This window comes from Aethina tumida, chromosome 6 (assembly GCF_024364675.1).
Source record: "Aethina tumida isolate Nest 87 chromosome 6, icAetTumi1.1, whole genome shotgun sequence".
NCBI lineage: Eukaryota > Metazoa > Arthropoda > Insecta > Coleoptera > Nitidulidae > Aethina > Aethina tumida.
Genome location: NC_065440.1, coordinates 10,918,116 through 10,943,471, shown reverse-complemented (window position 1 = coordinate 10,943,471; position 25,356 = coordinate 10,918,116). Strand labels below are relative to the sequence as shown.

Below are 25,356 nucleotides of genomic sequence, written 5' to 3'. Positions count from 1 at the left end.
CAGTATCACATTCAAATTTGACAGATTAGATTATCAAATTCGTTTGTCAATTAAGTAATGGTCTCATTATTCACCTAATATGGACCATCAGAAGCATTATCGAGTCAAAATTAATTAAGTAATAGACTCATTATTCAACAGTTGCAATCAATAATTTTTATTTATAAACAGATTTCAATGATTCCTTTTTATTTTTAGTATTTTAGTGCCTTTTGTCTTTGTTCTATTGCTATTCTCTATATTTCAACGATTTTTTTATGTTTTCTTAACCAAATTCGAAATTAAATAGTAAAAATATGAAAACAAACCTTTGTTGATGTTTAAATCTCCAACACCCAAGCTCAAACATTGTATCGAACTCTTGTCCGTTTCAACAGGCAGCTCGTGACAGTCTTCTAGCTCCATGATAATTTTGAGGATCGGATGCCGTTTGGCGATGGCGTACTCCTTGCTGCACAGGTCGTTTTCAAGCAGCACGCAATCCTCCCGACAGATCCGTCTCAGGTGGTTGTTCAGTTTCGACCGGTAAGTCTTGAATTTGGTCCTCTGTTTCTCGGTGATCGCCTTCAGTTCGGCCATGTGCTTGGACTGGTACTGGTTTATTTCGCGGGGGTTTTCGCAGATGGGGAAGGCTGAGAAGCACATGATGGAGTAGACGAACTTGGCGCAGCTCGAGGTGATGTCACTGGAAAAGTGGCAACAATAAATGGATTGCTGGGTAACATTTTAACATTTAATTCGTACTTAGATTGTCTGGTGACCATGAACACCTTGTGGATGTTTTCCTCCAGTTCGTCTTGGGTGTAAGGCGGTTCGACGTACACATACTTGTTGCTCAGGTAGTCGTGGCAAACTCTTCCGCGGTACTGCTGGCAGAACGGTTCGCTGCCGTTGTAGATGGGCTTGTTTTCCGTCACCCTTTGGTTGGGCACGTCGAATTCGATGGGGGGTGAGAACGTGTTGGTCTTCGAGGCTGTGGAGTGCTCCACATCTTCTAGTTTAGTTGGCAGGTTGGGCACGAACGTGGTGATGTCTCCATTGTTGCTACAAATAAAAATTGGTCCAATTAAGAGTCTAATTTTGTGAACTTATTAAATTACTTGTTTATTTTTTAATTTAATTGTTTATTGCAAATTACTAAATTTAATAAGTTTAAATTACTAACTTTATTATTTGTAGTTTTAATATTTAATTTAATTTTTTTAAGCTTATTCCTTTTAATATTTTATTTTTTTGTTTTAAAAATTTAAAATACCATTAGATTGTTTTTAGTTTTAACTTTAAATTATTAAATTTTATAAATTCAAATTACTAATTTATTATTATTTTTAATATAATTTATTTATTTATTAGTTTATTAAGCATAATGTTAATTCTATTTCTTAAGCTTAATTTTTTTAATGTAATTTTTTTATTTTTATTTTCAAAATTTTATAAATTTAAATTTTATCACAATTTTTAATATAACTGATGAATTTTTTTTTAATATAATTGAATAATTATATTTTTTAAGCTTAATTAATAAAATTTTACTAATTTTCATATTTAATATTGTAATCTAATATATTTATTATTTTTAACAATAATTTTCTAAATTTTATAAACATATATTACATATTTTTTTAATTTTATTAATTAAGTTTGTTTATTTTAATTTTAGATATTAACTGTGGTAAATTTTATTTTTAAAACTTTTTAAATTACTATTTGTTTTTTTAATTTAATTATTTGTGTTTAATTTTTATAAGTAATTGTTTAATATTAAATTAATATTTCTAATATTTTATAAATTTAAATTATTAAATTTTAATTTAAGTTTTTAATATAATTGACTATTTTTTATTAATATAATTGAATAATTATAATTTTTTAAGCATAATTTTTAAAATTTTGTATATTAAAATCACAAATTTTATTATTAATTCATTAGTTTTGATGTTTATTTTTATTTTCTTAAGCTTATTTTATATAATTTTATAAATTTATTTTCAAGAATAATTTTCAAAATTTTATAAATACAAAAATTATTATTTATAGAATATTAAATTTTTTTTAATTTATTTAATTAAATTGGTTTATTTTAATTTTGTATATTTAAATTACTAATTTTATTATTATTTATAGTTTAAATATTTAATTTTATATTCTTAAGCTTATTTTTTGAAATCTCATATATTTATTATTTTTTAGAATATTTTTCTAAATTTTATAAACATATATATCTTCTAAACTCTTTAAATTACTATTTGTTTGTTTTTTTTTTCTAAATTTAATTACTTGAATTTAATATTTTTAATGTAATTGTATTTAATTTTAATATTTTATAAATTATAAATATAAAATGAATAATTTTTTATTAATATGAATGAATTATTATAATTTTTTAAGCCTAATTTTTAAAATTTTGATTACTTAAATTATTATTTTATTATTAATTTATTGGTTTTGACATTTATTCTTATTTTCTTAAGCTTATTTTTTGTATTTTTATAAATTTATTATTTTCAAGAATAATTTTCTAAATTTAATAAAAACAAATTATTATTATTATTTGTTCATTTTAATTTTTAGATATTAATTAACGTGGTAAATTTTTATTTTTTAAACTCTTTAAAATACTATTTGTTTTTATTTCCTAATTTTATTTTTAATATTTTATAAATTTAAATTACTAAATTTCATAATAGTTTTTAATATAATTATATTTTAATTTAATTGAATAATTACAATTTTATTATTATTTATAATTTTAATATTTAAATTTTATTTTTTTAAGCTTATAAATTTACTTTTTTAAGAATAATTTTCTAAATTTTATAAATATTGATTATTATATATTTTCTAATTTAATTAAATAATTTTGTTTATTTTAATCTTTAGATATTAATTGTGGTAAATTTTAATTTTTTTTAATGTAATTATTAAATTTTATTATATATATATATATATATATATATATATATATTAAATTGAATAATTACAATTTTATTATTATTTATAATTTTAATATTTAAATTTTATTTTTTTAAGCTTATAAATTTACTTTTTTAAGAATAATTTTCTAAATTTTATAAATATTGATTATTATATATTTTCTAATTTAATTAAATAATTTTGTTTATTTTAATCTTTAGATATTAATTGTGGTAAATTTTAATTTTTTTTTTAATGTAATTATTAAATTTTATTATATATATATATATATATATATATATATATATATATATATTAAATTGAATAATTACAATTTTATTATTATTTATAATTTTAATATTTAAATTTTATTTTTTTAAGCTTATAAATTTACTTTTTTAAGAATAATTTTCTAAATTTTATAAATATTGATTATTATATATTTTCTAATTTAATTAAATAATTTTGTTTATTTTAATCTTTAGATATTAATTGTGGTAAATTTTAATTTTTTTTAATGTAATTATTAAATTTTATTTTTTAACATTTCATAAATTTAAATTACTAATTTTTTATTGTTCATTTTTTTAATTTAATTTTTCATTTTTATTCTTTATTTTTAATTTGTTAATTTTGTTATTTTTAGTTTGTTAAACTTATTTTATCTTGTAAATATATATCATTATTTTAATTTCGTTCATTAATTTTAATATCTTAAACTATTTATTTTAAATCTTATAAATGTAAAAATTATAAAATTAATTAATTATTATTTAATTTTTTAACTCAAAAATTTATAATTTTATAAAAATTTAAAATTTTATTCATTTGACAAATTTTAATTTTTTGATATAAATTCCTTATATTATTATTATTATATTTTTTTGTTAAATTTTACAGATTTAATTTATTAATTTTATTATTATTTTTTAAATTCTATTGTTTAACTATTAATTTTTAAAATTTAATATATACATTATTAATTTTTATCAATTAATTAACCTTTTTTAATTTAATTGACTAATTTTAACTTCTTTACATTAAATTTTATTAATTTATTTTTTTTTTTATAATATTAATGATTAATTTTAATTTCATAGGCCATTTCACATTTATTTAAACGTTTTAAATTAAGTTAAATTGATTTTAATTTTTTAAACTTAATTTTTTGAATTTCATGAATATAAATTACCGATTTTATTTTTTTAATTTTATAATTTAATATTAATTTAATATTTTTAATCTTATAAAATTGAATATTTTAATATCAATCTTTTGAATTTTATAAATACCAATTATTATTATTATTATTATTATTATTATTATTATTTTTAATTTATTGATATTAATTTTATTTATTTTTTTTTTTGATAAATTACAGATTTAATTTACTAATTTTATTATTATTTTTTAAATTCTATTGTTTAACTATTTATTTCTAAAATTTATTAAATATATTATTAATTAAGCTTCTTTTAATTTAATTAGTCAATTTTAAATTTCTATTATTAATGTTTTTTTTAATATAGTTGATTAATATTCCTTTATAAGCTTAAGTTGTTAAATTTTACAAATTTAATTTACCAACTTTATTATTATTTATTAAATTTTACTATTTAATTTTGATTTTTAAAATTTAATAAATAAATTATTATTTTTATTAATAAATTAAGCTTTTTTAAATTTAGTTGATTAATTTTAACTTTCTTATATTAAATTTTATAAATTTAAATTACTAATTTCATTTTTATTATTATTTTTCAAAATGTACTTATTTATGTTTACTATAATACTAATTTTATTTTTTTTTTTAACAAATGAGTGGAAGAAAATTTAATTCTCCGTCATAATACCTTTACTTTTTATCTTTATATTAAACTACATATCTTTTTATTAAACTACACAAGTGAATAAACTCAAATAATTTTTTTGGTGCCAACGTCTATCAATTTTAGTTTTTGAGATACAAGCTAACTGAATTTAGTTCTGATGAAAGACCTAATAAAAGAGATAAAGATATCTTTTGAAGTCAAAATAGAAATTTCAGATCCAGCAATAAAAATCCAATTAGCCAATTAGTTTCAGTTTTTAAGTAATACTAATAACAGGAAAAGTACACAAGTCAAAAAATAATACGATAAATATAAATAGGTTACTCCAAAAACAACATCTGATACCATAGACGAAACCTGATGGCTATTTTGGATTCAACACCCAAAAATTCCCCAGGAACAAATTGATTTTACCCTTCGTTGACGATTGTGTGGTCCAACTTGAAGGTCCCCAGGTCCGAGACCCCAAAACTGGCGTCAGGAGTAAACGTGATGTAACTAGACGACTTGATCTTGTGGGGGCCGTGACTGACGATGCACTCGTAAAAGCCTGCGTCCAAGGTGTTGGGATCTTTAATCCTCAACACCGATTTGGCGGTGTTGTCTTTGCGCTACAAAATAAACGGTCGACTTATCAACTGACTTCTGTTATAATACAACAACAACAACGTACCGTCGTGTTCACCCTGGTCCTGTAGTCGGTCTCAACCTGCGCCTCGTTTTTGCGCCACATGAAGTTGATTTTGTTCGTGTTGTTGATGTCGTTGTTCCGTACTTCGCATGTCAGTTTCAAGTTTTTGATGCCCGAATCCTTCGTTGTGTTGTGCAGTTCCTGGATGAAAAATAACGTTCCTGAAATGGGACATTGATTTTATCGGATTCACGTTTGGAGAATGAGGTTTACTACCGTTTGGAGTCGTCGACGTCAAGTTGGAGAAGTCCTCGTCGTAGTCTTCGTCTGCGAATTCGTCGTCGTAGCCATCGCTGATCGTCGACGTAACTGAAATCAAATAATATAAATTATTTATCAGTGATTAAGGGACTCATTATTAAATTAAAGCTTAACTTAAAAATATATTTTATTGTGAGATCACTTTTCCTTTTATCGAATTTTGAACACTTCATTGTAAAAACCAATTGATAAAACTATTCAATAGCTTGAATAGTTTCAATAATTTTTGTTTGTTAAAGAACTTCAATTTCCTTTTTTATTTTTTGATAATTTCGTGTCTATTCTCTTTGTTATTTTGGATGAAAGTTGGATAAGTAATTTTCATTGTACTTTTTATGTATTTTGGAATAATAAATTGGAGTATTTATAAATGTCAACACAAAATACTGGTAGAAATTTCATATTCAAACTCGTCAAATAAATTTAATAATCTATCGAGTAATGGTCTCATTATTCAACAGTTTTAAAAAATTGTTGTTTGTTAAAGAACTTAAATTATCCTTTATTTTTGATAATTTCGTGTCTATTCTCTTTGTTCTTTTAGTTGAAAATTGGATAAGTCTATAATTTTTAATATAGTTTTTATACATTTTGGAATAATAAATTGAAGTACTTTTATTTACAAATGCTCACAAATGTCAGCTCAAAATAATGGTAGAAATTTCATATTCAAACCTCACAGGTGGTTCAAGTAAATTTAATAATTTGTTGAGTAACACCCTAAAGGCCAATAATTGTATTTTCAAGTAGAAACTGATTAATTAATGGTTACATTATCTATAGTTTTATACAATAATATGTGTTTGTTAAAAAACTACAATTTTGATAATTTCATACCTATTCTCTTTGTCTTTTTGATTGAAAGTTGAATAAGTCTGTAATTTTCACTTATATTTCTGTAGAAATTTTTAAGATTTGTATATTTAATTTTTAAAAATTTGTAGAATTTTTTTTAATTTTTATATTGAAATCTTCACGAATTTCCACATTTTTGAACATTAAAATTATATTTTTTAGAAATATTTATATTTGAATTTGTAGAAATTTTTAAGCTTTGTGTACTTAAAATAAAAATCAATATTATTGAATTTTTTAAAAATTTTTAGATATTTTTTAATTTTCATATTGAAATCTTTACGAATTTCCACATTTTTGGACTTTTCAATTACATTTTTTATAGAAATTTTTATAATTGAATTTGTACAACTTTTTAAAATTTGTAAATTTTTCTTATGAATTTTCAAATTTTAGAACTCTTCAATTACATTTTTTTATATTTGAATTTATACAAATTTTTAAAATTTGTATATTTTAAAAAATTTCACAATTATTAAATTTTTTAAAATATTTAAGTTTTCTTAATATTAAAAGTTTTTATAAAATTTCACATGTTAGAACTTTATATTTGAATTTGCATAAATTTGTAAGATTTATATATTTTAATAAATTTCAAAATTATTAAATTTTTAATGAGAAATTTTTGGGCTTGAATTTGTTCTAAATTATTAAATTTTTTATAATTTTTAATCAGAAGTTTTTATATTAAAATTTTTATAAATTTTCAAATTCAAAATGAAAGTTTTAATTTCTTAATTTTTATATTAAAATCTTTATCGAATTTCACAGTTTTGGCTTTTTCAATTAATTTTTTAAAAGTTTTTATATTTGAATTTGTACAAATTTTTAAGATTTGTATATTTTAAAATTTTTAATTTGAATATCCTTAATTTTTATAAATTTCGAAACTCTTCAATTATATTTTTTAGAAATGTTTGTATTTGAATTTGAACAATTTCTTAATATTTGAATAATTTAAAAATTTTCTTAATTTTTATATTAAAACTTTTATAAATTTCCAAATTTTTGGACTTGAATTTGTACAAATTTTTAAGATATGTATATTTTAAAAATTTTCAAAATTACTGAATTTATTAATATATTTAATTAGAAATTTCAATAATTTTTATAAATTTTCAAATTTTTTGTCTTTTCAAATAAGATTTGTATATTTAAAAGAAAATTCAAAAATTTAAAATTTTTAATTAGAAGTTTTCTTAATTTTTATAAATAAAATCTTTGAGTCCACATTTTTGAACTTTTCAATTATATTTTTTATAAATTTTTATATTTGAATTTGTACAAATTTTTAAAATTTGTTTATTTTAATAAATTTCAAAATTATAGAATTTTTTTAATTTTTTAATTGGAAGTTTTCTTAATTTTTATATTAAAATCTTTATAAATTTCGACATTTTTGGACTCTTCAATTTTTTAAAATTTTTAATTAAGTTTTCTTAATTTTTGTATTAACATTTTTATAAATTTCCAAATTTTTGAACTTTTCCTTACATTTTTTAGAAATTTTGTACAAATTTTTAAGGTTTGGATATTTAAAAAAAAATCAAAATTATTGATTTTATTTTTTAGTTTAGTTTAGTTTTCATATTTGAATTTATACATTTTTTTAAGATTTGTACATTTTAAAAATTTTCAAAATTATTGAATTTTTTAAAATTTTTAATTAGAAATTTCCTTAATTTTTATAAATATCCAAATTTTTTATCTTTTCAATTACATTTTTTTTAGAAATTTTTATATTTGATTTGTACAATTTTTTAATATTTGCATATTTTAAAAATTTTCAAAATTGTTAAATTTATCGAAATTTCCAAATTTTTAAATATTTCAATTACATTTTTTAGAAATTTTTATATTTGAATTTATACAATTTTTTAAGATTTGTATATTTTAAAAATTTTCAAAATTATTGAATTTTTTTTTTAAATTTTTAATTAGGAGTTTCCTTAATTTTTATAAATTTCCAAATTTTTGAACATTTCAATTACATTTTTTTAGAAATTTTTAAATATTTCAATTACATTTTTTAGAAATTTTTATATTTGAATTTGTACAAATTTTTAAGAATTGTATATTTTAAAAAAATTCAAAATTATTATTTCTTTTTTTTAACTTTTAATTAGAATATTTCTTAATTTTTATATTAAAATCATTATAAATTCCAAATTTTTAAATATTTCAATTACATTTCTTAGAAATGTCAAATTTTTAAGATTTGTATGTTTTAAAAATTTCCAAATTATTGAATATTTCTAAAGTTTTAATTAGAAGTTTTCTTAATTTTTATATTAAAATTTTCATAAAATTTATACAATTTTTTAAGATTTGTATATTTTAAAAATTTTCAAAATTATTGAATTTTTTTAAATTTTTAATTAGAAGTTTCCTTAATTTTTATAAATTTCCAAACTTTTGAACTTTTCAATTACATTTTTTTAGAAATTTTTATATTTGAATTTGTACAAATTTTTGAGAATTGTATATTTTAAAAAAATTCAAAATTATTATTTCTTTTTTTTAACTTTTAATTAGAATATTTCTTAATTTTTATATTAAAATCATTATAAATTCCAAATTTTTAAATATTTCAATTACATTTCTTAGAAATGTCAAATTTTTAAGATTTGTATGTTTTAAAAATTTCCAAATTATTGAATATTTCTAAAGTTTTAATTAGAAGTTTTCTTAATTTTTATATTAAAATTTTCATAAAATTTATACAATTTTTTAAGATTTGTATATTTTAAAAATTTTCAAAATTATTGAATTTTTTTAAATTTTTAATTAGAAGTTTCCTTAATTTTTATAAATTTCCAAACTTTTGAACTTTTCAATTACATTTTTTTAGAAATTTTTATATTTGAATTTGTACAAATTTTTGAGAATTGTATATTTTAAAAAAATTCAAAATTATTATTTCTTTTTTTTAACTTTTAATTAGAATATTTCTTAATTTTTATATTAAAATCATTATAAATTCCAAATTTTTAAATATTTCAATTACATTCTTAGAAATGTCAAATTTTTAAGATTTGTATGTTTTAAAAATTTCCAAATTATTGAATATTTCTAAAGTTTTAATTAGAAGTTTTCTTAATTTTTATATTAAAATTTTCATAAAATTTATACAATTTTTTAAGATTTGTATATTTTAAAAATTTTCAAAATTATTGAATTTTTTTAAATTTTTAATTAGAAGTTTCCTTAATTTTTATAAATTTCCAAACTTTTGAACTTTTCAATTACATTTTTTTAGAAATTTTTATATTTGAATTTGTACAAATTTTTGAGAATTGTATATTTTAAAAAAATTCAAAATTATTATTTCTTTTTTTTTAACTTTTAATTATAATATTTCTTAATTTTTATATTAAAATCATTATAAATTTCAAATTTTTAAATATTTCAATTACATTTCTTAGAAATGTCAAATTTTTAAGATTTGTATGTTTTAAAAATTTCCAAATTATTGAATATTTCTAAAGTTTTAATTAGAAGTTTTCTTAATTTTTATATTAAAATCTTCATATAATTCCTTTTGTAACAATAATAACAATTTTTAGGTAATTTTTATATTTGAACTTATATATTTTTTTAAAATTTTAATTAGTTTTTTTTTTTAATATTTATAATAACATCTTTATGAATTTCCACATTTGCACACTTTTCAATTACACTTTTAGAAATTTTTATACAAGTTTTTAAGATTTAAATTTTTTTAAAATCACTAAATTTTTAATTAGTTTTCTTAATTTTTATATTAAAATTTTTATAAATTTCTAAGTTTTCAATTATATTTTTTTTGAAATTTTCATTCAATTTGCACAAATTTTAAAAAAGTGTATATTTTAAAAAAATTTAAAATTATTGAATTTTTTAAAATTTTTAATTAAAAATTTTCTAAATTATATTAAAATTTTTATAAATTCTGAAATAATAAAATGATATTCAAATACAAATGGACTAATTAAGTAATTACCACATTATTCAATAGTGATTTAGTCAATTAGTCAATTTTTGTTTATTACCAGATCACTAAATTTTTAATTAGTTTTCTTAATTTTTATATTAAAATTTTTATAAATTTCTAAGTTTTCAATTATATTTTTTTTGAAATTTTCATTCAATTTGTACAAATTTTAAAAAAGTGTATATTTTAAAAAAATTCAAAATTATTGAATTTTTTAAAATTTTTAATTAAAAGTTTTCTAAGTTATATTAAAATTTTTATAAATTCTGAAATAATAAAATGATATTCAAATACAAATGGACTAATTAAGTAATTACCACATTATTCAATAGTGATTTAGTCAATTAGTCAATTTTTGTTTATTACCAGATTTTAATGGTACTTTTTAGTTATTAACATTTTTACACTTTTCCAAGGTAATAAATTAAGCTAAACTGACAAAATTCAAAGCATACTGGTGCCAAGTACATAACCTAGACAGAACAGCTGAATAAAACTCCAAATCCATTGATAAACGACCTCATCATTCACTTCCACACGGACACCAACAAATCAAGCCTCCGCCAAGCAACCGATACGTTATCAAATAGCTGTAAACTTACGCACCGTGCGTGTGGGTGCGCAGCAACGCGTCGAAACCCGCACTTCCTTGCGCCGGCCCCCGAAAATAATCCGCGATATATTTAGATTTCAAAGATATAAACACACGTATTTGTTCCCGTCCGGCGGTACGCGAACGGTGTGCCGGACACTGGTTCCCGTTCCCACTCTGGCCAGTCAGTCGGTGTCGGAACAATAGACCGGTTCGCACCGGAACAACCGAAAGTGTGAGGCGAGTCCGGAACGAAAGTCGCAGGACGAAACGTGTGAGCAGTGTCTGTGATTCCCCCGACCTAAGTAAATATTTGTGCGTCCGTCGGTACGAGTCGTTACTTTCAGGTTTACACAGGGTGAGTTCCGTTGACTTAAGAGGGGTGAAAACTACAATGTCCGGCCACAAATAGGTCATTCAAACAATCGGGCTCCTCTTTCATCAGTACACATCACACGAGTTTTAAATAAACATTTACCAGTTTTCAATGAACAAGATTGATTGGTACTGATTTCTGTTTATTCAACGTACTATTTATACCATTTTCAATTAGTCACATTCGATGGATTTTTGCAAATTCATTTCAACAATAACTTGAAACAAAAAATTGTTTCTTCTCAGCTTGTCGACTTATAGTTATAATTAATATTTTAATTGTGTTATTCTATTTACTTTTTATAACTGTGATTCATAAACAAGCATAAACAAATACAGTCTTGAACTAATTTCCTGAATGTGTATTTTAAAAAAAGCATGCATTTTAACGATTGTTTATATTTATGTTATGACGTAATCGTTTCATAAATCACAGACTTACTTATTTTGTTAACTTCAACAAAAGTAAATTGATCAAATGACTTTTAATGACTCAAAGAAATGATTTATGTTCATATACTCAAATAAATAACTAGTTTATAGTAAAAATTCATTCATTAAATTATTTTTTTTTTTGTACTGGAAGACAAAGATTTGATTTACAATCTGTTGATCCCAAAAATGTCCTGAGATATCTTCTATCACTTCTAGCCTTTGAAATATAGGCTAATTGTATTTAGTTCCGATCAAAGGCAAAGAAATACAGACTAGACATCTTTTGAAGTCATAATGGAATGACAAAAACTAATTTACAATTAGCCAGATATAACTGGAATTGTCCTTGATAGGTCTGGCCCTCTTATACCCCCTTATTTTCTCTTCTAAAGCTATTTAAATCTTCTGTCTTCCTCTGCCCTCTCTGCTTATTAAGTTGTCACGAGTAAATTTGTACTGTTTTAATTAATTTTAATGTATTAATTCCAAAAATGTCATCAGATATCTTCCATCACTTCTAGTTTTTAAGATATAACCTAATTGAATCTAGTACTGATGAAAGGCAAAGAAATAAAGACATCCTTTGAGGTCAAAATGGAAATTTCACGACAAAAATTGAAATACAATTAGCCAGATATAACTGGAATTGTCATTTATAGGACTGGCCTTCTTATACCTCCTTAATTTCCCTTCTAGACTTATTTAAATCTTCTGCCTTCCTCTGTCCTTCTCAGCTTAGTATGTTATTAAGTTGTCACGACTAAATTTGTGCAGTTATTTATACTGGAAGACAAAGTGCTGATTTAGGATAATTTTACTGTATTAATTCCAAAAATGCCATCAGATATCTTCCATCACTTCTAGTTTTTAAGATATAACCTAATTGAATTTAGTACTGATGAAAGGTAAAGAAATAAAGACATCCTTTGAGGTCAAAATGGAAATTTCACGACAAAAATTGAAATACAATTAGCCAGATATAACTGGAATTGTCCTTTATAGGACTGGCTTTCTTATACCTCCTTAATTTTCCTTCTAGACTTATTTAAATCTTCTGCCTTCCTCTGTCCTTCTCAGCTTAGTATGTTATTAAGTTGTCACGACTAAATTTGTGCAGTTATTTATACTGGAAGACAAAGTGATGATTTAGGATAATTTTACTGTATTAATTCCAAAAATGCCATCAGATATCTTCCATCACTTCTAGTTTTTAAGATATAACCTAATTGAATTTAGTACTGATGAAAGGCAAATAAATAAAGACATCCTTTGAGGTCAAAATGAAAATTTCACGACAAAAATTGAAATACAATTAGCCAGATATAACTGGAATTGTCCTTTATAGGACTGGCCTTCTTATACCTCCTTAATTTCCCTTCTAGACTTATTTAAATCTTCTGCCTTCCTCTGTCCTTCTCAGCTTAGTATGTTATTAAGTTGTCACGACTAAATTTGTGCAGTTATTTATACTGGAAGACAAAGTGCTGATTTAGGATAATTTTACTGTATTAATTCCAAAAATGCCATCAGATATCTTCCATCACTTCTAGTTTTTAAGATATAGCCTAATTGATTTAGTACTGATGAAAGGCAAAGAAATAAAGACATCCTTTGAGGTCAAAATGGAAGTTTCACGACAAAAATTGAAATACAATTAGCCAGATATAACCGGAATTGTCCTTTATAGGACTGGCCTTCTTATACCACCTTAATTTCCCTTCTAGACTTATTTAAATCTTCTGCATTCCTCTGTCCTTCTCAGCTTAGTATGTTATTAAGTTGTCACGACTAAATTTGTGCAGTTATTTATACTGGAAGACAAAGTGATGATTTAGGATAATTTTACTGTATTAATTCCAAAAATGCCATCAGATATCTTCCATCACTTCTAGTTTTTAAGATATAGCCTAATTGATTTAGTACTGATGAAAGGCAAAGAAATAAAGACATCCTTTGAGGTCAAAATGGAAATTTCACGACAAAAATTGAAATACAATTAGCCAGATATAACTGGAATTGTCCTTTATAGGACTGGCCTTCTTATACCTCCTTAATTTTCCTTCTAGACTTATTTAAATCTTCTGCATTTCTCTGTCCTTCTCAGCTTAGTATGTTATTAAGTTGTCACGACTAAATTTGTGCAGTTATTTATACTGGAAGACAAAGTGCTGATTTAGGATAATTTTACTGTATTAATTCCAAAAATGCCATCAGATATCTTCCATCACTTCTAGTTTTTAAGATATAACCTAATTGAATTTAGTACTGATGAAAGGCAAAGAAATAAAGACATCCTTTGAGGTCAAAATGGAAATTTCACGACAAAAATTGAAATACAATTAGCCAGATATAACTGGAATTGTCATTTATAGGACTGGCTTTCTTATACCTCCTTAATTTTCCTTCTAGACTTATTTAAATCTTCTGCATTCCTCTGTCCTTCTCAGCTTAGTATGTTATTAAGTTGTCACGACTAAATTTGTGCAGTTATTTATACTGGAAGACAAAGTGCTGATTTAGGATAATTTTACTGTATTAATTCCAAAAATGCCATCAGATATCTTCCATCACTTCTAGTGTTTAAGATATAGCCTAATTGATTTAGTACTGATGAAAGGCAAAGAAATAAAGACATCCTTTGAGGTCAAAATGGAAATTTCACGACAAAAATTGAAATACAATTAGCCAGATATAACTGGAATTGTCCTTTATAGGACTGGCCTTCTTATACCTCCTTAATTTTCCTTCTAGACTTATTTAAATCTTCTGCATTCCTCTGTCCTTCTCAGCTTAGTATGTTATTAAGTTGTCACGACTAAATTTGTGCAGTTATTTATACTGGAAGACAAAGTGCTGATTTAGGATAATTTTACTGTATTAATTCCAAAAATGCCATCAGATATCTTCCATCACTTCTAGTTTTTAAGATATAACCTAATTGAATTTAGTACTGATGAAAGGCAAAGAAATAAAGACATCCTTTGAGGTCAAAATGGAAATTTCACGACAAAAATTGAAATACAATTAGCCAGATATAACTGGAATTGTCCTTTATAGGACTGGCCTTCTTATACCTCCTTAATTTCCCTTCTAGACTTATTTAAATCTTCTGCCTTCCTCTGTCCTTCTCAGCTTAGTATGTTATTAAGTTGTCACGACTAAATTTGTGCAGTTATTTATACTGGAAGACAAAGTGCTGATTTAGGATAATTTTACTCTATTAATTCCAAAAATGCCATCAGATATCTTCCATCACTTCTAGTTTTTAAGATATAACCTAATTGAATTTAGTACTGATGAAAGGCAAAGAAATAAAGACATCCTTTGAGGTCAAAATGGAAATTTCACGACAAAAATTGAAATACAATTAGCCAGATATAACTAGAATTGTCCTTTATAGGACTGGCCTTCTTATACCTCCTTAATTTTCCTTCTAGACTTATTTAAATCTTCTGCATTCCTCTGTCCTTCTCAGCTTAGTATGTTATTAAGTTGTCACGACTAAATTTGTGCAGTTATTTATACTGGAAGACAGTGCTGATTTAGGATAATTTTACTCTATTAATTCCAAAAATGCCATCAGATATCTTCCATCACTTCTACTTTTTAAGATATAACCTAATTGAATTTAGTACTGATGAAAGGCAAAGAAATAAAGACATCCTTTGAGATCAAAATGGAAATTTCACGACAAAAATTGAAATACAATTAGCCAGATATAACTGGAATTGTCCTTTATAGGACTGGCCTTCTTATACCTCCTTAATTTCCCTTCTAGACTTATTTAAATCTTCTGCCTTCCTCTGTCCTTCTCAGCTTAGTATGTTATTAAGTTGTCACGACTAAATTTGTGCAGTTATTTATACTGGAAGACAAAGTGCTGATTTAGGATAATTTTACTCTATTAATTCCAAAAATGCCATCAGATATCTTCCATCACTTCTAGTTTTTAAGATATAACCTAATTGAATTTAGTACTGATGAAAGGCAAAGAAATAAAGACATCCTTTGAGGTCAAAATGGAAATTTCACGACAAAAATTGAAATACAATTAGCCAGATATAACTGGAATTGTCCTTTATAGGACTGGCTTTCTTATACCTCCTTAATTTTCCTTCTAGACTTATTTAAATCTTCTGCATTCCTCTGTCCTTCTCAGCTTAGTATGTTATTAAGTTGTCACGACTAAATTTGTGCAGTTATTTATACTGGAAGACAAAGTGCTGATTTAGGATAATTTTACTGTATTAATTCCAAAAATGCTATCAGATATCTTCCATCACTTCTAGTTTTTAAGATATAGCCTAATTGAATTTAGTACTGATGAAAGGCAAAGAAATAAAGACATCCTTTGAGGTCAAAATGGAAATTTCACCACAAAAATTGAAATACAATTAGCCAGATATAACTGGAATTGTCCTTTATAGGACTGGCTTTCTTATACCTCCTTAATTTTCCTTCTAGACTTATTTAAAACTTCTCCATTCCTCTGTCCTTCTCAGCTTAGTATGTTATTAAGTTGTCACGACTAAATTTGTGCAGTTATTTATACTGGAAGACAAAGTGCTGATTTAGGATAATTTTACTGTATTAATTCCAAAAATACCATCAGATATCTTCCATCACTTCTAGTTTTTAAGATATAGCTTAATTGACTTTAGTACTGATGAAAGGCAAAGAAATAAAGACATCCTTTGAGGTCAAAATGGAAATTTCACCACAAAAATTGAAATACAATTAGCCACATATAACTGGAATTGTCCTTTATAGGACTGGCTTTCTTATACCTCCTTAATTTTCCTTCTAGACTTATTTAAAACTTCTCCATTCCTCTGTCCTTCTCAGCTTAGTATGTTATTAAGTTGTCACGACTAAATTTGTGCAGTTATTTATACTGGAAGACAAAGTGCTGATTTAGGATAATTTTACTGTATTAATTCCAAAAATACCATCAGATATCTTCCATCACTTCTAGTTTTTAAGATATAGCTTAATTGACTTTAGTACTGATGAAAGGCAAAGAAATAAAGACATTCTTTGAGGTCAAAATGGAAATTTCACGACAAAAATTGAAATACAATTAGCCAGATATAACTGGAATTGTCCTTTATAGGACTGGCCTTCTTATACCTCCTTAATTTCCCTTCTAGACTTATTTAAATCTTCTGCCTTCCTCTGTCCTTCTCAGCTTAGTATGTTATTAAGTTGTCACGACTAAATTTGTGCAGTTATTTATACTGGAAGACAAAGTGCTGATTTAGGATAATTTTACTGTATTAATTCCAAAAATGCCATCAGATATCTTCCATCACTTCTAGTTTTTAAGATATAGCCTAATTGAATTTAGTACTGATGAAAGGCAAAGAAATAAAGACATCCTTTGAGGTCAAAATGGAAATTTCACCACAAAAATTGAAATACAATTAGCCAGATATAACTGGAATTGTCCTTTATAGGACTGGCTTTCTTATACCTCCTTAATTTTCCTTCTAGACTTATTTAAATCTTCTCCATTCCTCTGTCCTTCTCAGCTTAGTATGTTATTAAGTTGTCACGACTAAATTTGTACAGTTATTTATACTGGAAGACAAAGTGCTGATTTAGGATAATTTTACTGTATTAATTCCAAAAATGCCATCAGATATCTTCCATCACTTCTAGTTTTTAATATATAACCCAATTAAATTTAGTACTGATGAAAGGCAAAGAAATAAAGACATCCTTTGAGGTCAAAATGGAAATTTCACGACAAAAATTGAAATACAATTAGCCAGATATAACTGGAATTGCCCTTTATAGGATTGGCCTTCTTATACCTCCTTAATTTCCCTTCTAGACCCATTTAAATCTTCTGTCTTCATCTGCCCTTCCCAACTTAGTATGTTATTAAATTGTCATGAGTAAATTTGAACTGTTTCCTTATATTTGAAGACAAAGAGCTGATTTAGGATAATTAAAATGTATTAATTCCAAAAATGCAGTCAGATATCTTCCATCACTTCTAGTTTTTGTGATATAGCCTAATTGAAGTTAGTTCTGACGAAAGGCAAAGAAATAAAGCCATCTTTTGAGGTCAAAATGGAAATTTCATGACAAAAATTAAAATACAATTAGCCAGATATAACTGGAATTGTCCTTTATAGGACTGGCCTTCTTATACCTCATTAATTTCTCTTCCAGACCTGTTTAAATCTTCTGTCTTTCTCTGCCCTCCCCAAATTAGTATGTTATTAAGTTGTTATGAGTTACTTTGTGCTGTTTTTTATTCTCGAAGACGAACAGCTGATATAAGATAATTTTATCATATAATAGATGAGAAAGAGATAAACATAAGATGGCCAACTACTTTAGCAAAAACTGTTCCATGCTAGAAAGTAAATTCCATGCTACAAAGTCATTAAAGAAAAATGTTTAATGAGTAATGTAATAAATGTACGTATGTAATGTAACTGTTTAAAATAAATATTTAACTTATATTGTTGCTGTTTTCTTAACTAGCAGTCAGAGCCAATACAAATAGTAATAACGTGAAAAAATAAATCTATAAATATAAATTATCTCAAAAACTAAATCTGATATATGAAATCTAATAACTATAGTAAATTCTGTAATAAAATACAACGCAGAAATGGTTGAACAATCATTGGCTGTTGGCTTATGTACTTCAATATCCAATTATTATAAACATTTCAAATACTAACAGATAAAAAATGAAAATATTATGACTGAAAGAAGAAAAAGCTATATACCAGCTGTCTTGTTGGTAAATCTTTATGTTATTCAATCGTTTGAACTGTGTTAACCGACGAAAAATGACTAATTAAAATTCTCTATAATTTGAATGGTGTAGGCTTACTAAAAATAAATGTTTGATATTAACAAACAAGCAAAATTGAAATTAATTTTTGTTTTCAAGTCAATACAGTATAACAAGAATGAATTTAATGAATGAATCCATAACAGTATTCTTGGGAATTGTTGACAAGTTTCTGTGAAATTGGCTACAAAAAGATCAGCACATTGCTACTAATGTCTAAGACCTAATAGTTTAATTAATTCCCATTTATTCTAAGACATATGGTATTGTTGTCAAAATATCCAATTTCGATTTCCAATATCGAATATGACAAAAAAGATGCATTATTTCTTTAAGTCATGAAGTGATGAACAAGGTGGAAGATTATGACAGTAAAGAAGATGTTGAAGCTTCAGTCATTTGCAAATGATGGTTCCTTATGAGAGAAGATATGACCGATAAGAAACGTGAAAGTTCATGTGGAACCTCTTTACATAGTTCAAACAAGTGGAACATAAAAATTTATCAGTAAATTTAAATACCCCACTTTTCTACGTTCTGTTGTAACATTTTTACTCTTTATACTGCCTCTGCTAAGATTTGAAATGTTTATAATTGAGTAAATTATCGATTAACTTATATATTATTACAATTATTAATTGTTTTAAAGGAACTATTAACAAAGATATAAAACTGATAAATTTTGAGATATTTAATTGCCAACAATGAAACATATGGAAAATAGTATGTTTCCAGGTAACCATGCTAATGCCCCGTGGTAAAGTATTATTAACATATTATTTCAAAAATATATAATTCATGATATATTTAAAGTATCTGTAACTAAGATATAACAAAATATCCGATAAATTTTGAGATATTTAATATTTTCGTCTATAAAACACATGGAAAATAGGTGACCATGCTAATGCATGGTGTAAAAATACATAATTTATGATAAATTTAAATTATTTTTAATAAGATATAATGAAAAATCTGACAAATTTGGGTTATTTAATCGTCTGTGAAATATGGAATATAGTATATTTCATTGGTGACCATGCTAATTCTGTCAAGGTATTATTCCAAAAATAAATGTTATAATTCTTTATATATTTAAATTATTTGTAACTAAGATATAACGACAAATCTGAGATATTTAATAATATCGTCTATGAAACATTTGTAAAATAGTATTTTCCACAGGTGACCACACTAATGACACCATGGTAAAAATATTATTAATGTATAATTCCAAAAATATATAATTCATGATATATTTAAATTATTTTTAATAAGATATAACGAAAAATCTGATAAATTTTGAGATATTTAATATTGTTGTCTATGAAACATATGGAAAATAGTATGTGTCATAGGTGACTATGCTAAAGCCTCCATGGTAAAAGTATTCTTAACATATTATTCCAAAAATATATGTTATAATTCTTTATATATTTAAATTATTTGTAACTAAGATATAACGACAAATCTGAGATATTTAATAATGTCGTCTATGAAACATTTGTAAAATAGTATTTTCCACAGGTGACCACACTAATGACACCATGGTAAAAATATTATTAATGTATAATTCCAAAAATATATAATTCATGATATATTTAAATTATTTTTAATAAGATATAACGAAAAATCTGATAAATTTTGAGATATTTAATATTGTTGTCTATGAAACATATGGAAAATAGTATGTGTCATAGGTGACTATGCAAAAGCCCCCATGGTAAAAGTATTCTTAACATATTATTCCAAAAATATATGTTATAATTCTTTATATATTTAAATTATTTGTATCTAAGATATAACGACAAATCTGAGATATTTAATAATGTCGTCTATGAAACATTTGTAAAATAGTATTTTCCACAGGTGACCACACTAATGACACCATGGTAAAAATATTATTAATGTATAATTCCAAAAATATATAATTCATGATATATTTAAATTATTTTTAATAAGATATAACGAAAAATCTGATAAATTTTGAGATATTTAATATTGTTGTCTATGAAACATATGGAAAATAGTATGTGTCATAGGTGACTATGCAAAAGCCCCCATGGTAAAAGTATTCTTAACATATTATTCCAAAAATATATGTTATAATTCTTTATATATTTAAATTATTTGTAACTAAGATGTAACGACAAATCTGAGATATTTAATAATGTCGTCTATGAAACATTTGTAAAATAGTGTTTTCACAGGTGACCACATTAATGACACCATGGTAAAAATATTATTAATGTATAATTCCAAAAATATATAATTCATGATATATTTAAATTATTTTTAATAAGATATAACGAAAAATCTGATAAATTTTGAGATATTTAATATTGTCGTCTATGAAATATATGGAAAATAGTATGTGTCATAGGTGACTATGCTAAAGCCCTCATGGTAAAAGTATTCTTAACATATTATTCCAAAAATATATGTTATAATTCTTTATATATTTAAATTATTTGTAACTAAGATATAACGACAAATCTGAGATATTTAATAATGTCGTCTATGAAACATTTGTAAAATAGTATTTTCCACAGGTGACCACACTAATGACACCAAGGTAAAAATATTATTAATGTATAATTCCAATAATATATAATTCATGATATATTTAAATTATTTTTAATAAGATGTAACGATAAATCTGATAAATTTTGAGATATTTAATATTGTTGTCTATGAAACATATGGAAAATAGTATGTGTCATAGGTGACTATGCTAAAGCCCCCATGATAAAAGTATTCTTAACATATTATTCCAAAAATATATGTTATAATTCTTTATATATTTAAATTATTTGTAACTAAGATATAACGACGAATATGAGATATTTAATAATGTCGTCTATGAAACATTTGTAAAATAGTATTTTCCACAGGTCACCACACTAATGACACCATGGTAAAAATATTATTAATGTATAATTCCAAAAATATATAATTCATGATATATTTAAATTATTTTTAATAAGATATAACGAAAAATCTGATAAATTTTGAGATATTTAATATTGTTGTCTATGAAACATATGGAAAATAGTATGTGTCATAGGTGACTATGCTAAAGCCTCCATGGTAAAAGTATTCTTAACATATTATTCCAAAAATATATGTTATAATTCTTTATATATTTAAATTATTTGTAACTAAGATATAACGACAAATCTGAGATATTTAATAATGTCGTTTATGAAACATTTGTAAAATAGTATTTTCCACAGGTCACCACACCATGGTAAAAATATTATTAATGTATAATTCCAAAAATATATAATTCATGATATATTTAAATTATTTTTAATAAGATATAACGAAATATCTGATAAATTTTGAGATATTTATTATTGTAGTTTATGAAATATATGGAAAATAACATTTTTCATAGGTGACTATGCTAATGACCCACATATAATTTATAATATATTCTAATTCTCTGTAATATAAAAAGAAGAATGTGATAAGTTATGAGATATTTAATATTGTCGTCTAAGAAATATATGGAAAATATTATATCTCATAAGTAACCATGCTAATGCTTCCATGGTAAAATTTATTATTAACGTATTATTCCAAAAATATATAATATATGATATATGTAAATTATTTTTAATATAATATAATGAAAAATCTGTCAAATTTTGAGTTATTTGATATTGGCATCTATGAAACGTATGGAAAATAGTATGTGTCATAGGTGACTATGCTAATGCCCCCATAATAAAAGTATTCTTAACATATTATTCTAAAAATATATGTTATAATTCTTTATATATTTAAATTATTTGTAACAAGATATAACGAAAAATCTGATATTTAATGATGTCATCTATGAAACATTTGTAAAATAGTATTTTATCCATAGGTGACAACATTAATGACACCATAGTTAAAATATTATTAATGTATTATTCCAAAAATATATAATTCATGATATATTATATAGTATTTTTAATAAGATATAACGAAAAATCTGAGATATTTAATAATGTCATCTATGAAACATTAGATAAATAGTATTTTCCATAGGTGACCACACTAATGACATCATGGTAAAAATATTATTAATGTATTATTCCAAAAATATGATATATTTAAAATATTTTTAATAAGATATAACGAAAAATGTGATAAATTTTGGGATATTTATTATAGTCGTGTATGAAACATATGGAAAATAGTATTTTTCATAGGTTTCATTTTAATTTTCTTTAACTAAGATAAAACGAAAAACCTGATAAATTATGAGATGTTTAATATTGTCATCTATGAAACATATGGAAATTAGTATATTTCAAAAGTGACCATGCTAATGCCATCATGGTAAAAGTATTATTGACGTATTATAGCAAAAATGATTTATTTAAACTATCTTTAACTAAGATATTTGATATCTAATCTGATAAATTTTGAAATATTTACCATTATTGTCTGTGAAACATACGAAAATATTTAAAGATCATCTGCAATTGAAAAAATATTCACAAAAAGTAGAAGGTGACATTTATCAAAGTTTTCGTTATTTCTCCTGATCAGTACGATTTTATGTTAAGCAGGTCCATCGCCACTAATTTGAAATGTACGACTCATGATGTAAATTCGACAATAGACGTCATTTATACAGTCTTTTCACGTGCATTCGATACCACTGACCATTCTATATTGTTGAACAAACTTGATACTTTTGGTTTTGAAACAAAACTTGTTACGTCAACTGCATCAGATTTAGATCTCACACTTACACTGCATCGTCTGGCGTACTGCAGGAATGTATTATTCCTTTTATTCATCAATGACTTGTTGAGTTTGTTTTATGCTGTAGTCTAGCGTATTATACAGGCACTTAATCTAAAAAGAGATATTGACACTCTGGTGGCAACAATCTCCAGCTTAATGTGAAGAAATGGTTTATTAAGCTACACCAAACGTAAATTGCCAGTCAAATTTTGATACAACATAAATGGATGAGTGCTGGTAGGAAGGATTGCTGTAAAGATCTAAGCGTTTTATTTGACAACGAATTATCTTTTGTGTCGCAAATAATGGAAGTTTCTACATCAGCTTCCAAAATATTGGGATTTGTTTTACGAAACGAAATCGTCAAATTCTCAAATTGCCTTACAGACACTGTTTTCTGCACTAGTACGAAACAAATTGAAGTATTGCAGTGTTGTCTGGAATCCCATTCACACTTGCCATCAAATTAGCCTGGAATCTATGAAGAACAATCTATACCCTGCTCACAACACAGATCAGAATCTAATATTGTAAAAACATTCTATGGACTCACTGCTAGTAAGAAAAGAAAAAAAACGTGAGTAAAGTTTCTTGTCAATATATTACATGGCAAAATTGACTGTTCATATATATTAGCCAGCACTGGATTTAACGTACCAAGACTTAATTCAAGAAGAGAGGTTTCTCTCACCATAGTAAGACATAGAACCAATGTTCTACCAAAAAGCCCAGTTTTCTAAACGTGCAGGAATGCTAACAAATATTGCGATGATATTTTTATTTCTAATTAAGATATATTATTTTATGATCATATATAATTATTTGCTGTTGTGTCAATTTAAAGTTAATATAGTTAGATATAAATAAAATTTATTATTATTAGTAATATTAATATTATTACAATTATCTTTAATTAAGATATAACAAAAAATCTGATAAAATTTGAGATATTTATATATTCGTCTATGAAACAAATAAAAATAGTATTTTTCATAGGTGACCATACCAATGTCACCATGGCGAAAGTATTATTAACGTATTATTCCAAAAATATATAATTTATGATATATTTACCATTATTGTCTATGAAACATATAGAAAATAGTAAGTTTCATAGGTGACCATGCTAATGTTACCATGGTAAAAGTGTTATTAACGTATTATCTGAAAAAATATAGTCTTTGATGTATTTAAATTACCTTTACTTAAGATATAACGAAATTTTTGATAAATTTTGATATATATTTGAATATATTTGAAATAAATGGAAAATAGTATTTTTATAAGCGTCCATGCTCATACCACCAAGATAAAAGTATAATTAACATATTATTTCAAAAATATTTAATTTATGATCTATTTAAATCATCTTTAAACAAGATATAACGAAAAATCTGATAAATTTTGAGATATTTACCATTATTGTCTATGAAATATATGGAAAATAGTAAGTTTCATAAGTGACCATTCTAATGTTACCATGGTAAAAGTGTTATTAACGTATTATTTGAAAAAATATAGTCCATGATGTATTTAAATTATCGTTACTTAAGATATAATGAAATTTTTGATAAATTTTGATACATTTAATATTGTGGTCTTTGAAATAAATGGAAAATAGTATTTTTATAGGCGTCCATACTCATACCACCAAGATAAAAGTATATTTAACATATTATTTCAAAAATATTTAATTTATGATCTATTTAAATCATCTTTAAACAAGATATAATGAAAAATCTGATAAATTTTGAGATATTTACCATTATTGTCTATGAAACATATGGAAAATAGTAAGTTTCATAAGTGACCATTCTAATGTTACCATGGTAAAAGTGTTATTAACGTATTATTTGAAAAAAT

At 23.7% G+C, this 25,356-nt stretch overlaps 2 protein-coding genes across 5 annotated transcripts in view; one reads left to right on the top strand and one right to left on the bottom strand.

Moving 5' to 3' along the window:
• Window positions 1-25,356, bottom strand: part of LOC109605682 (tyrosine-protein kinase transmembrane receptor Ror-like) — a 72,253-nt gene that overhangs the window by 15,888 nt on the left and 31,009 nt on the right. For both annotated transcript variants that reach the window (XM_049968638.1, XM_049968639.1), the window contains exons 2-6: window positions 5,653-5,745; window positions 5,419-5,597; window positions 5,160-5,356; window positions 745-1,044; window positions 309-685 (exon numbers count right to left, since the gene is read on the bottom strand). In XM_049968638.1, coding sequence (XP_049824595.1) covers window positions 309-685; window positions 745-1,044; window positions 5,160-5,356; window positions 5,419-5,597; window positions 5,653-5,745 — 1,146 coding nt within the window. The remainder of the gene's footprint in view (window positions 1-308; window positions 686-744; window positions 1,045-5,159; window positions 5,357-5,418; window positions 5,598-5,652; window positions 5,746-25,356) is intronic.
• LOC109606353 (dual specificity protein kinase splA) overlaps window positions 11,277-25,356 on the top strand; it is a 36,436-nt gene continuing 22,356 nt past the window's right edge. For all 3 annotated transcript variants that reach the window (XM_049968644.1, XM_049968645.1, XM_049968643.1), the window contains exon 1: window positions 11,277-11,475. The gene's annotated coding sequence lies outside the window, so the exon portion shown is untranslated. The remainder of the gene's footprint in view (window positions 11,476-25,356) is intronic.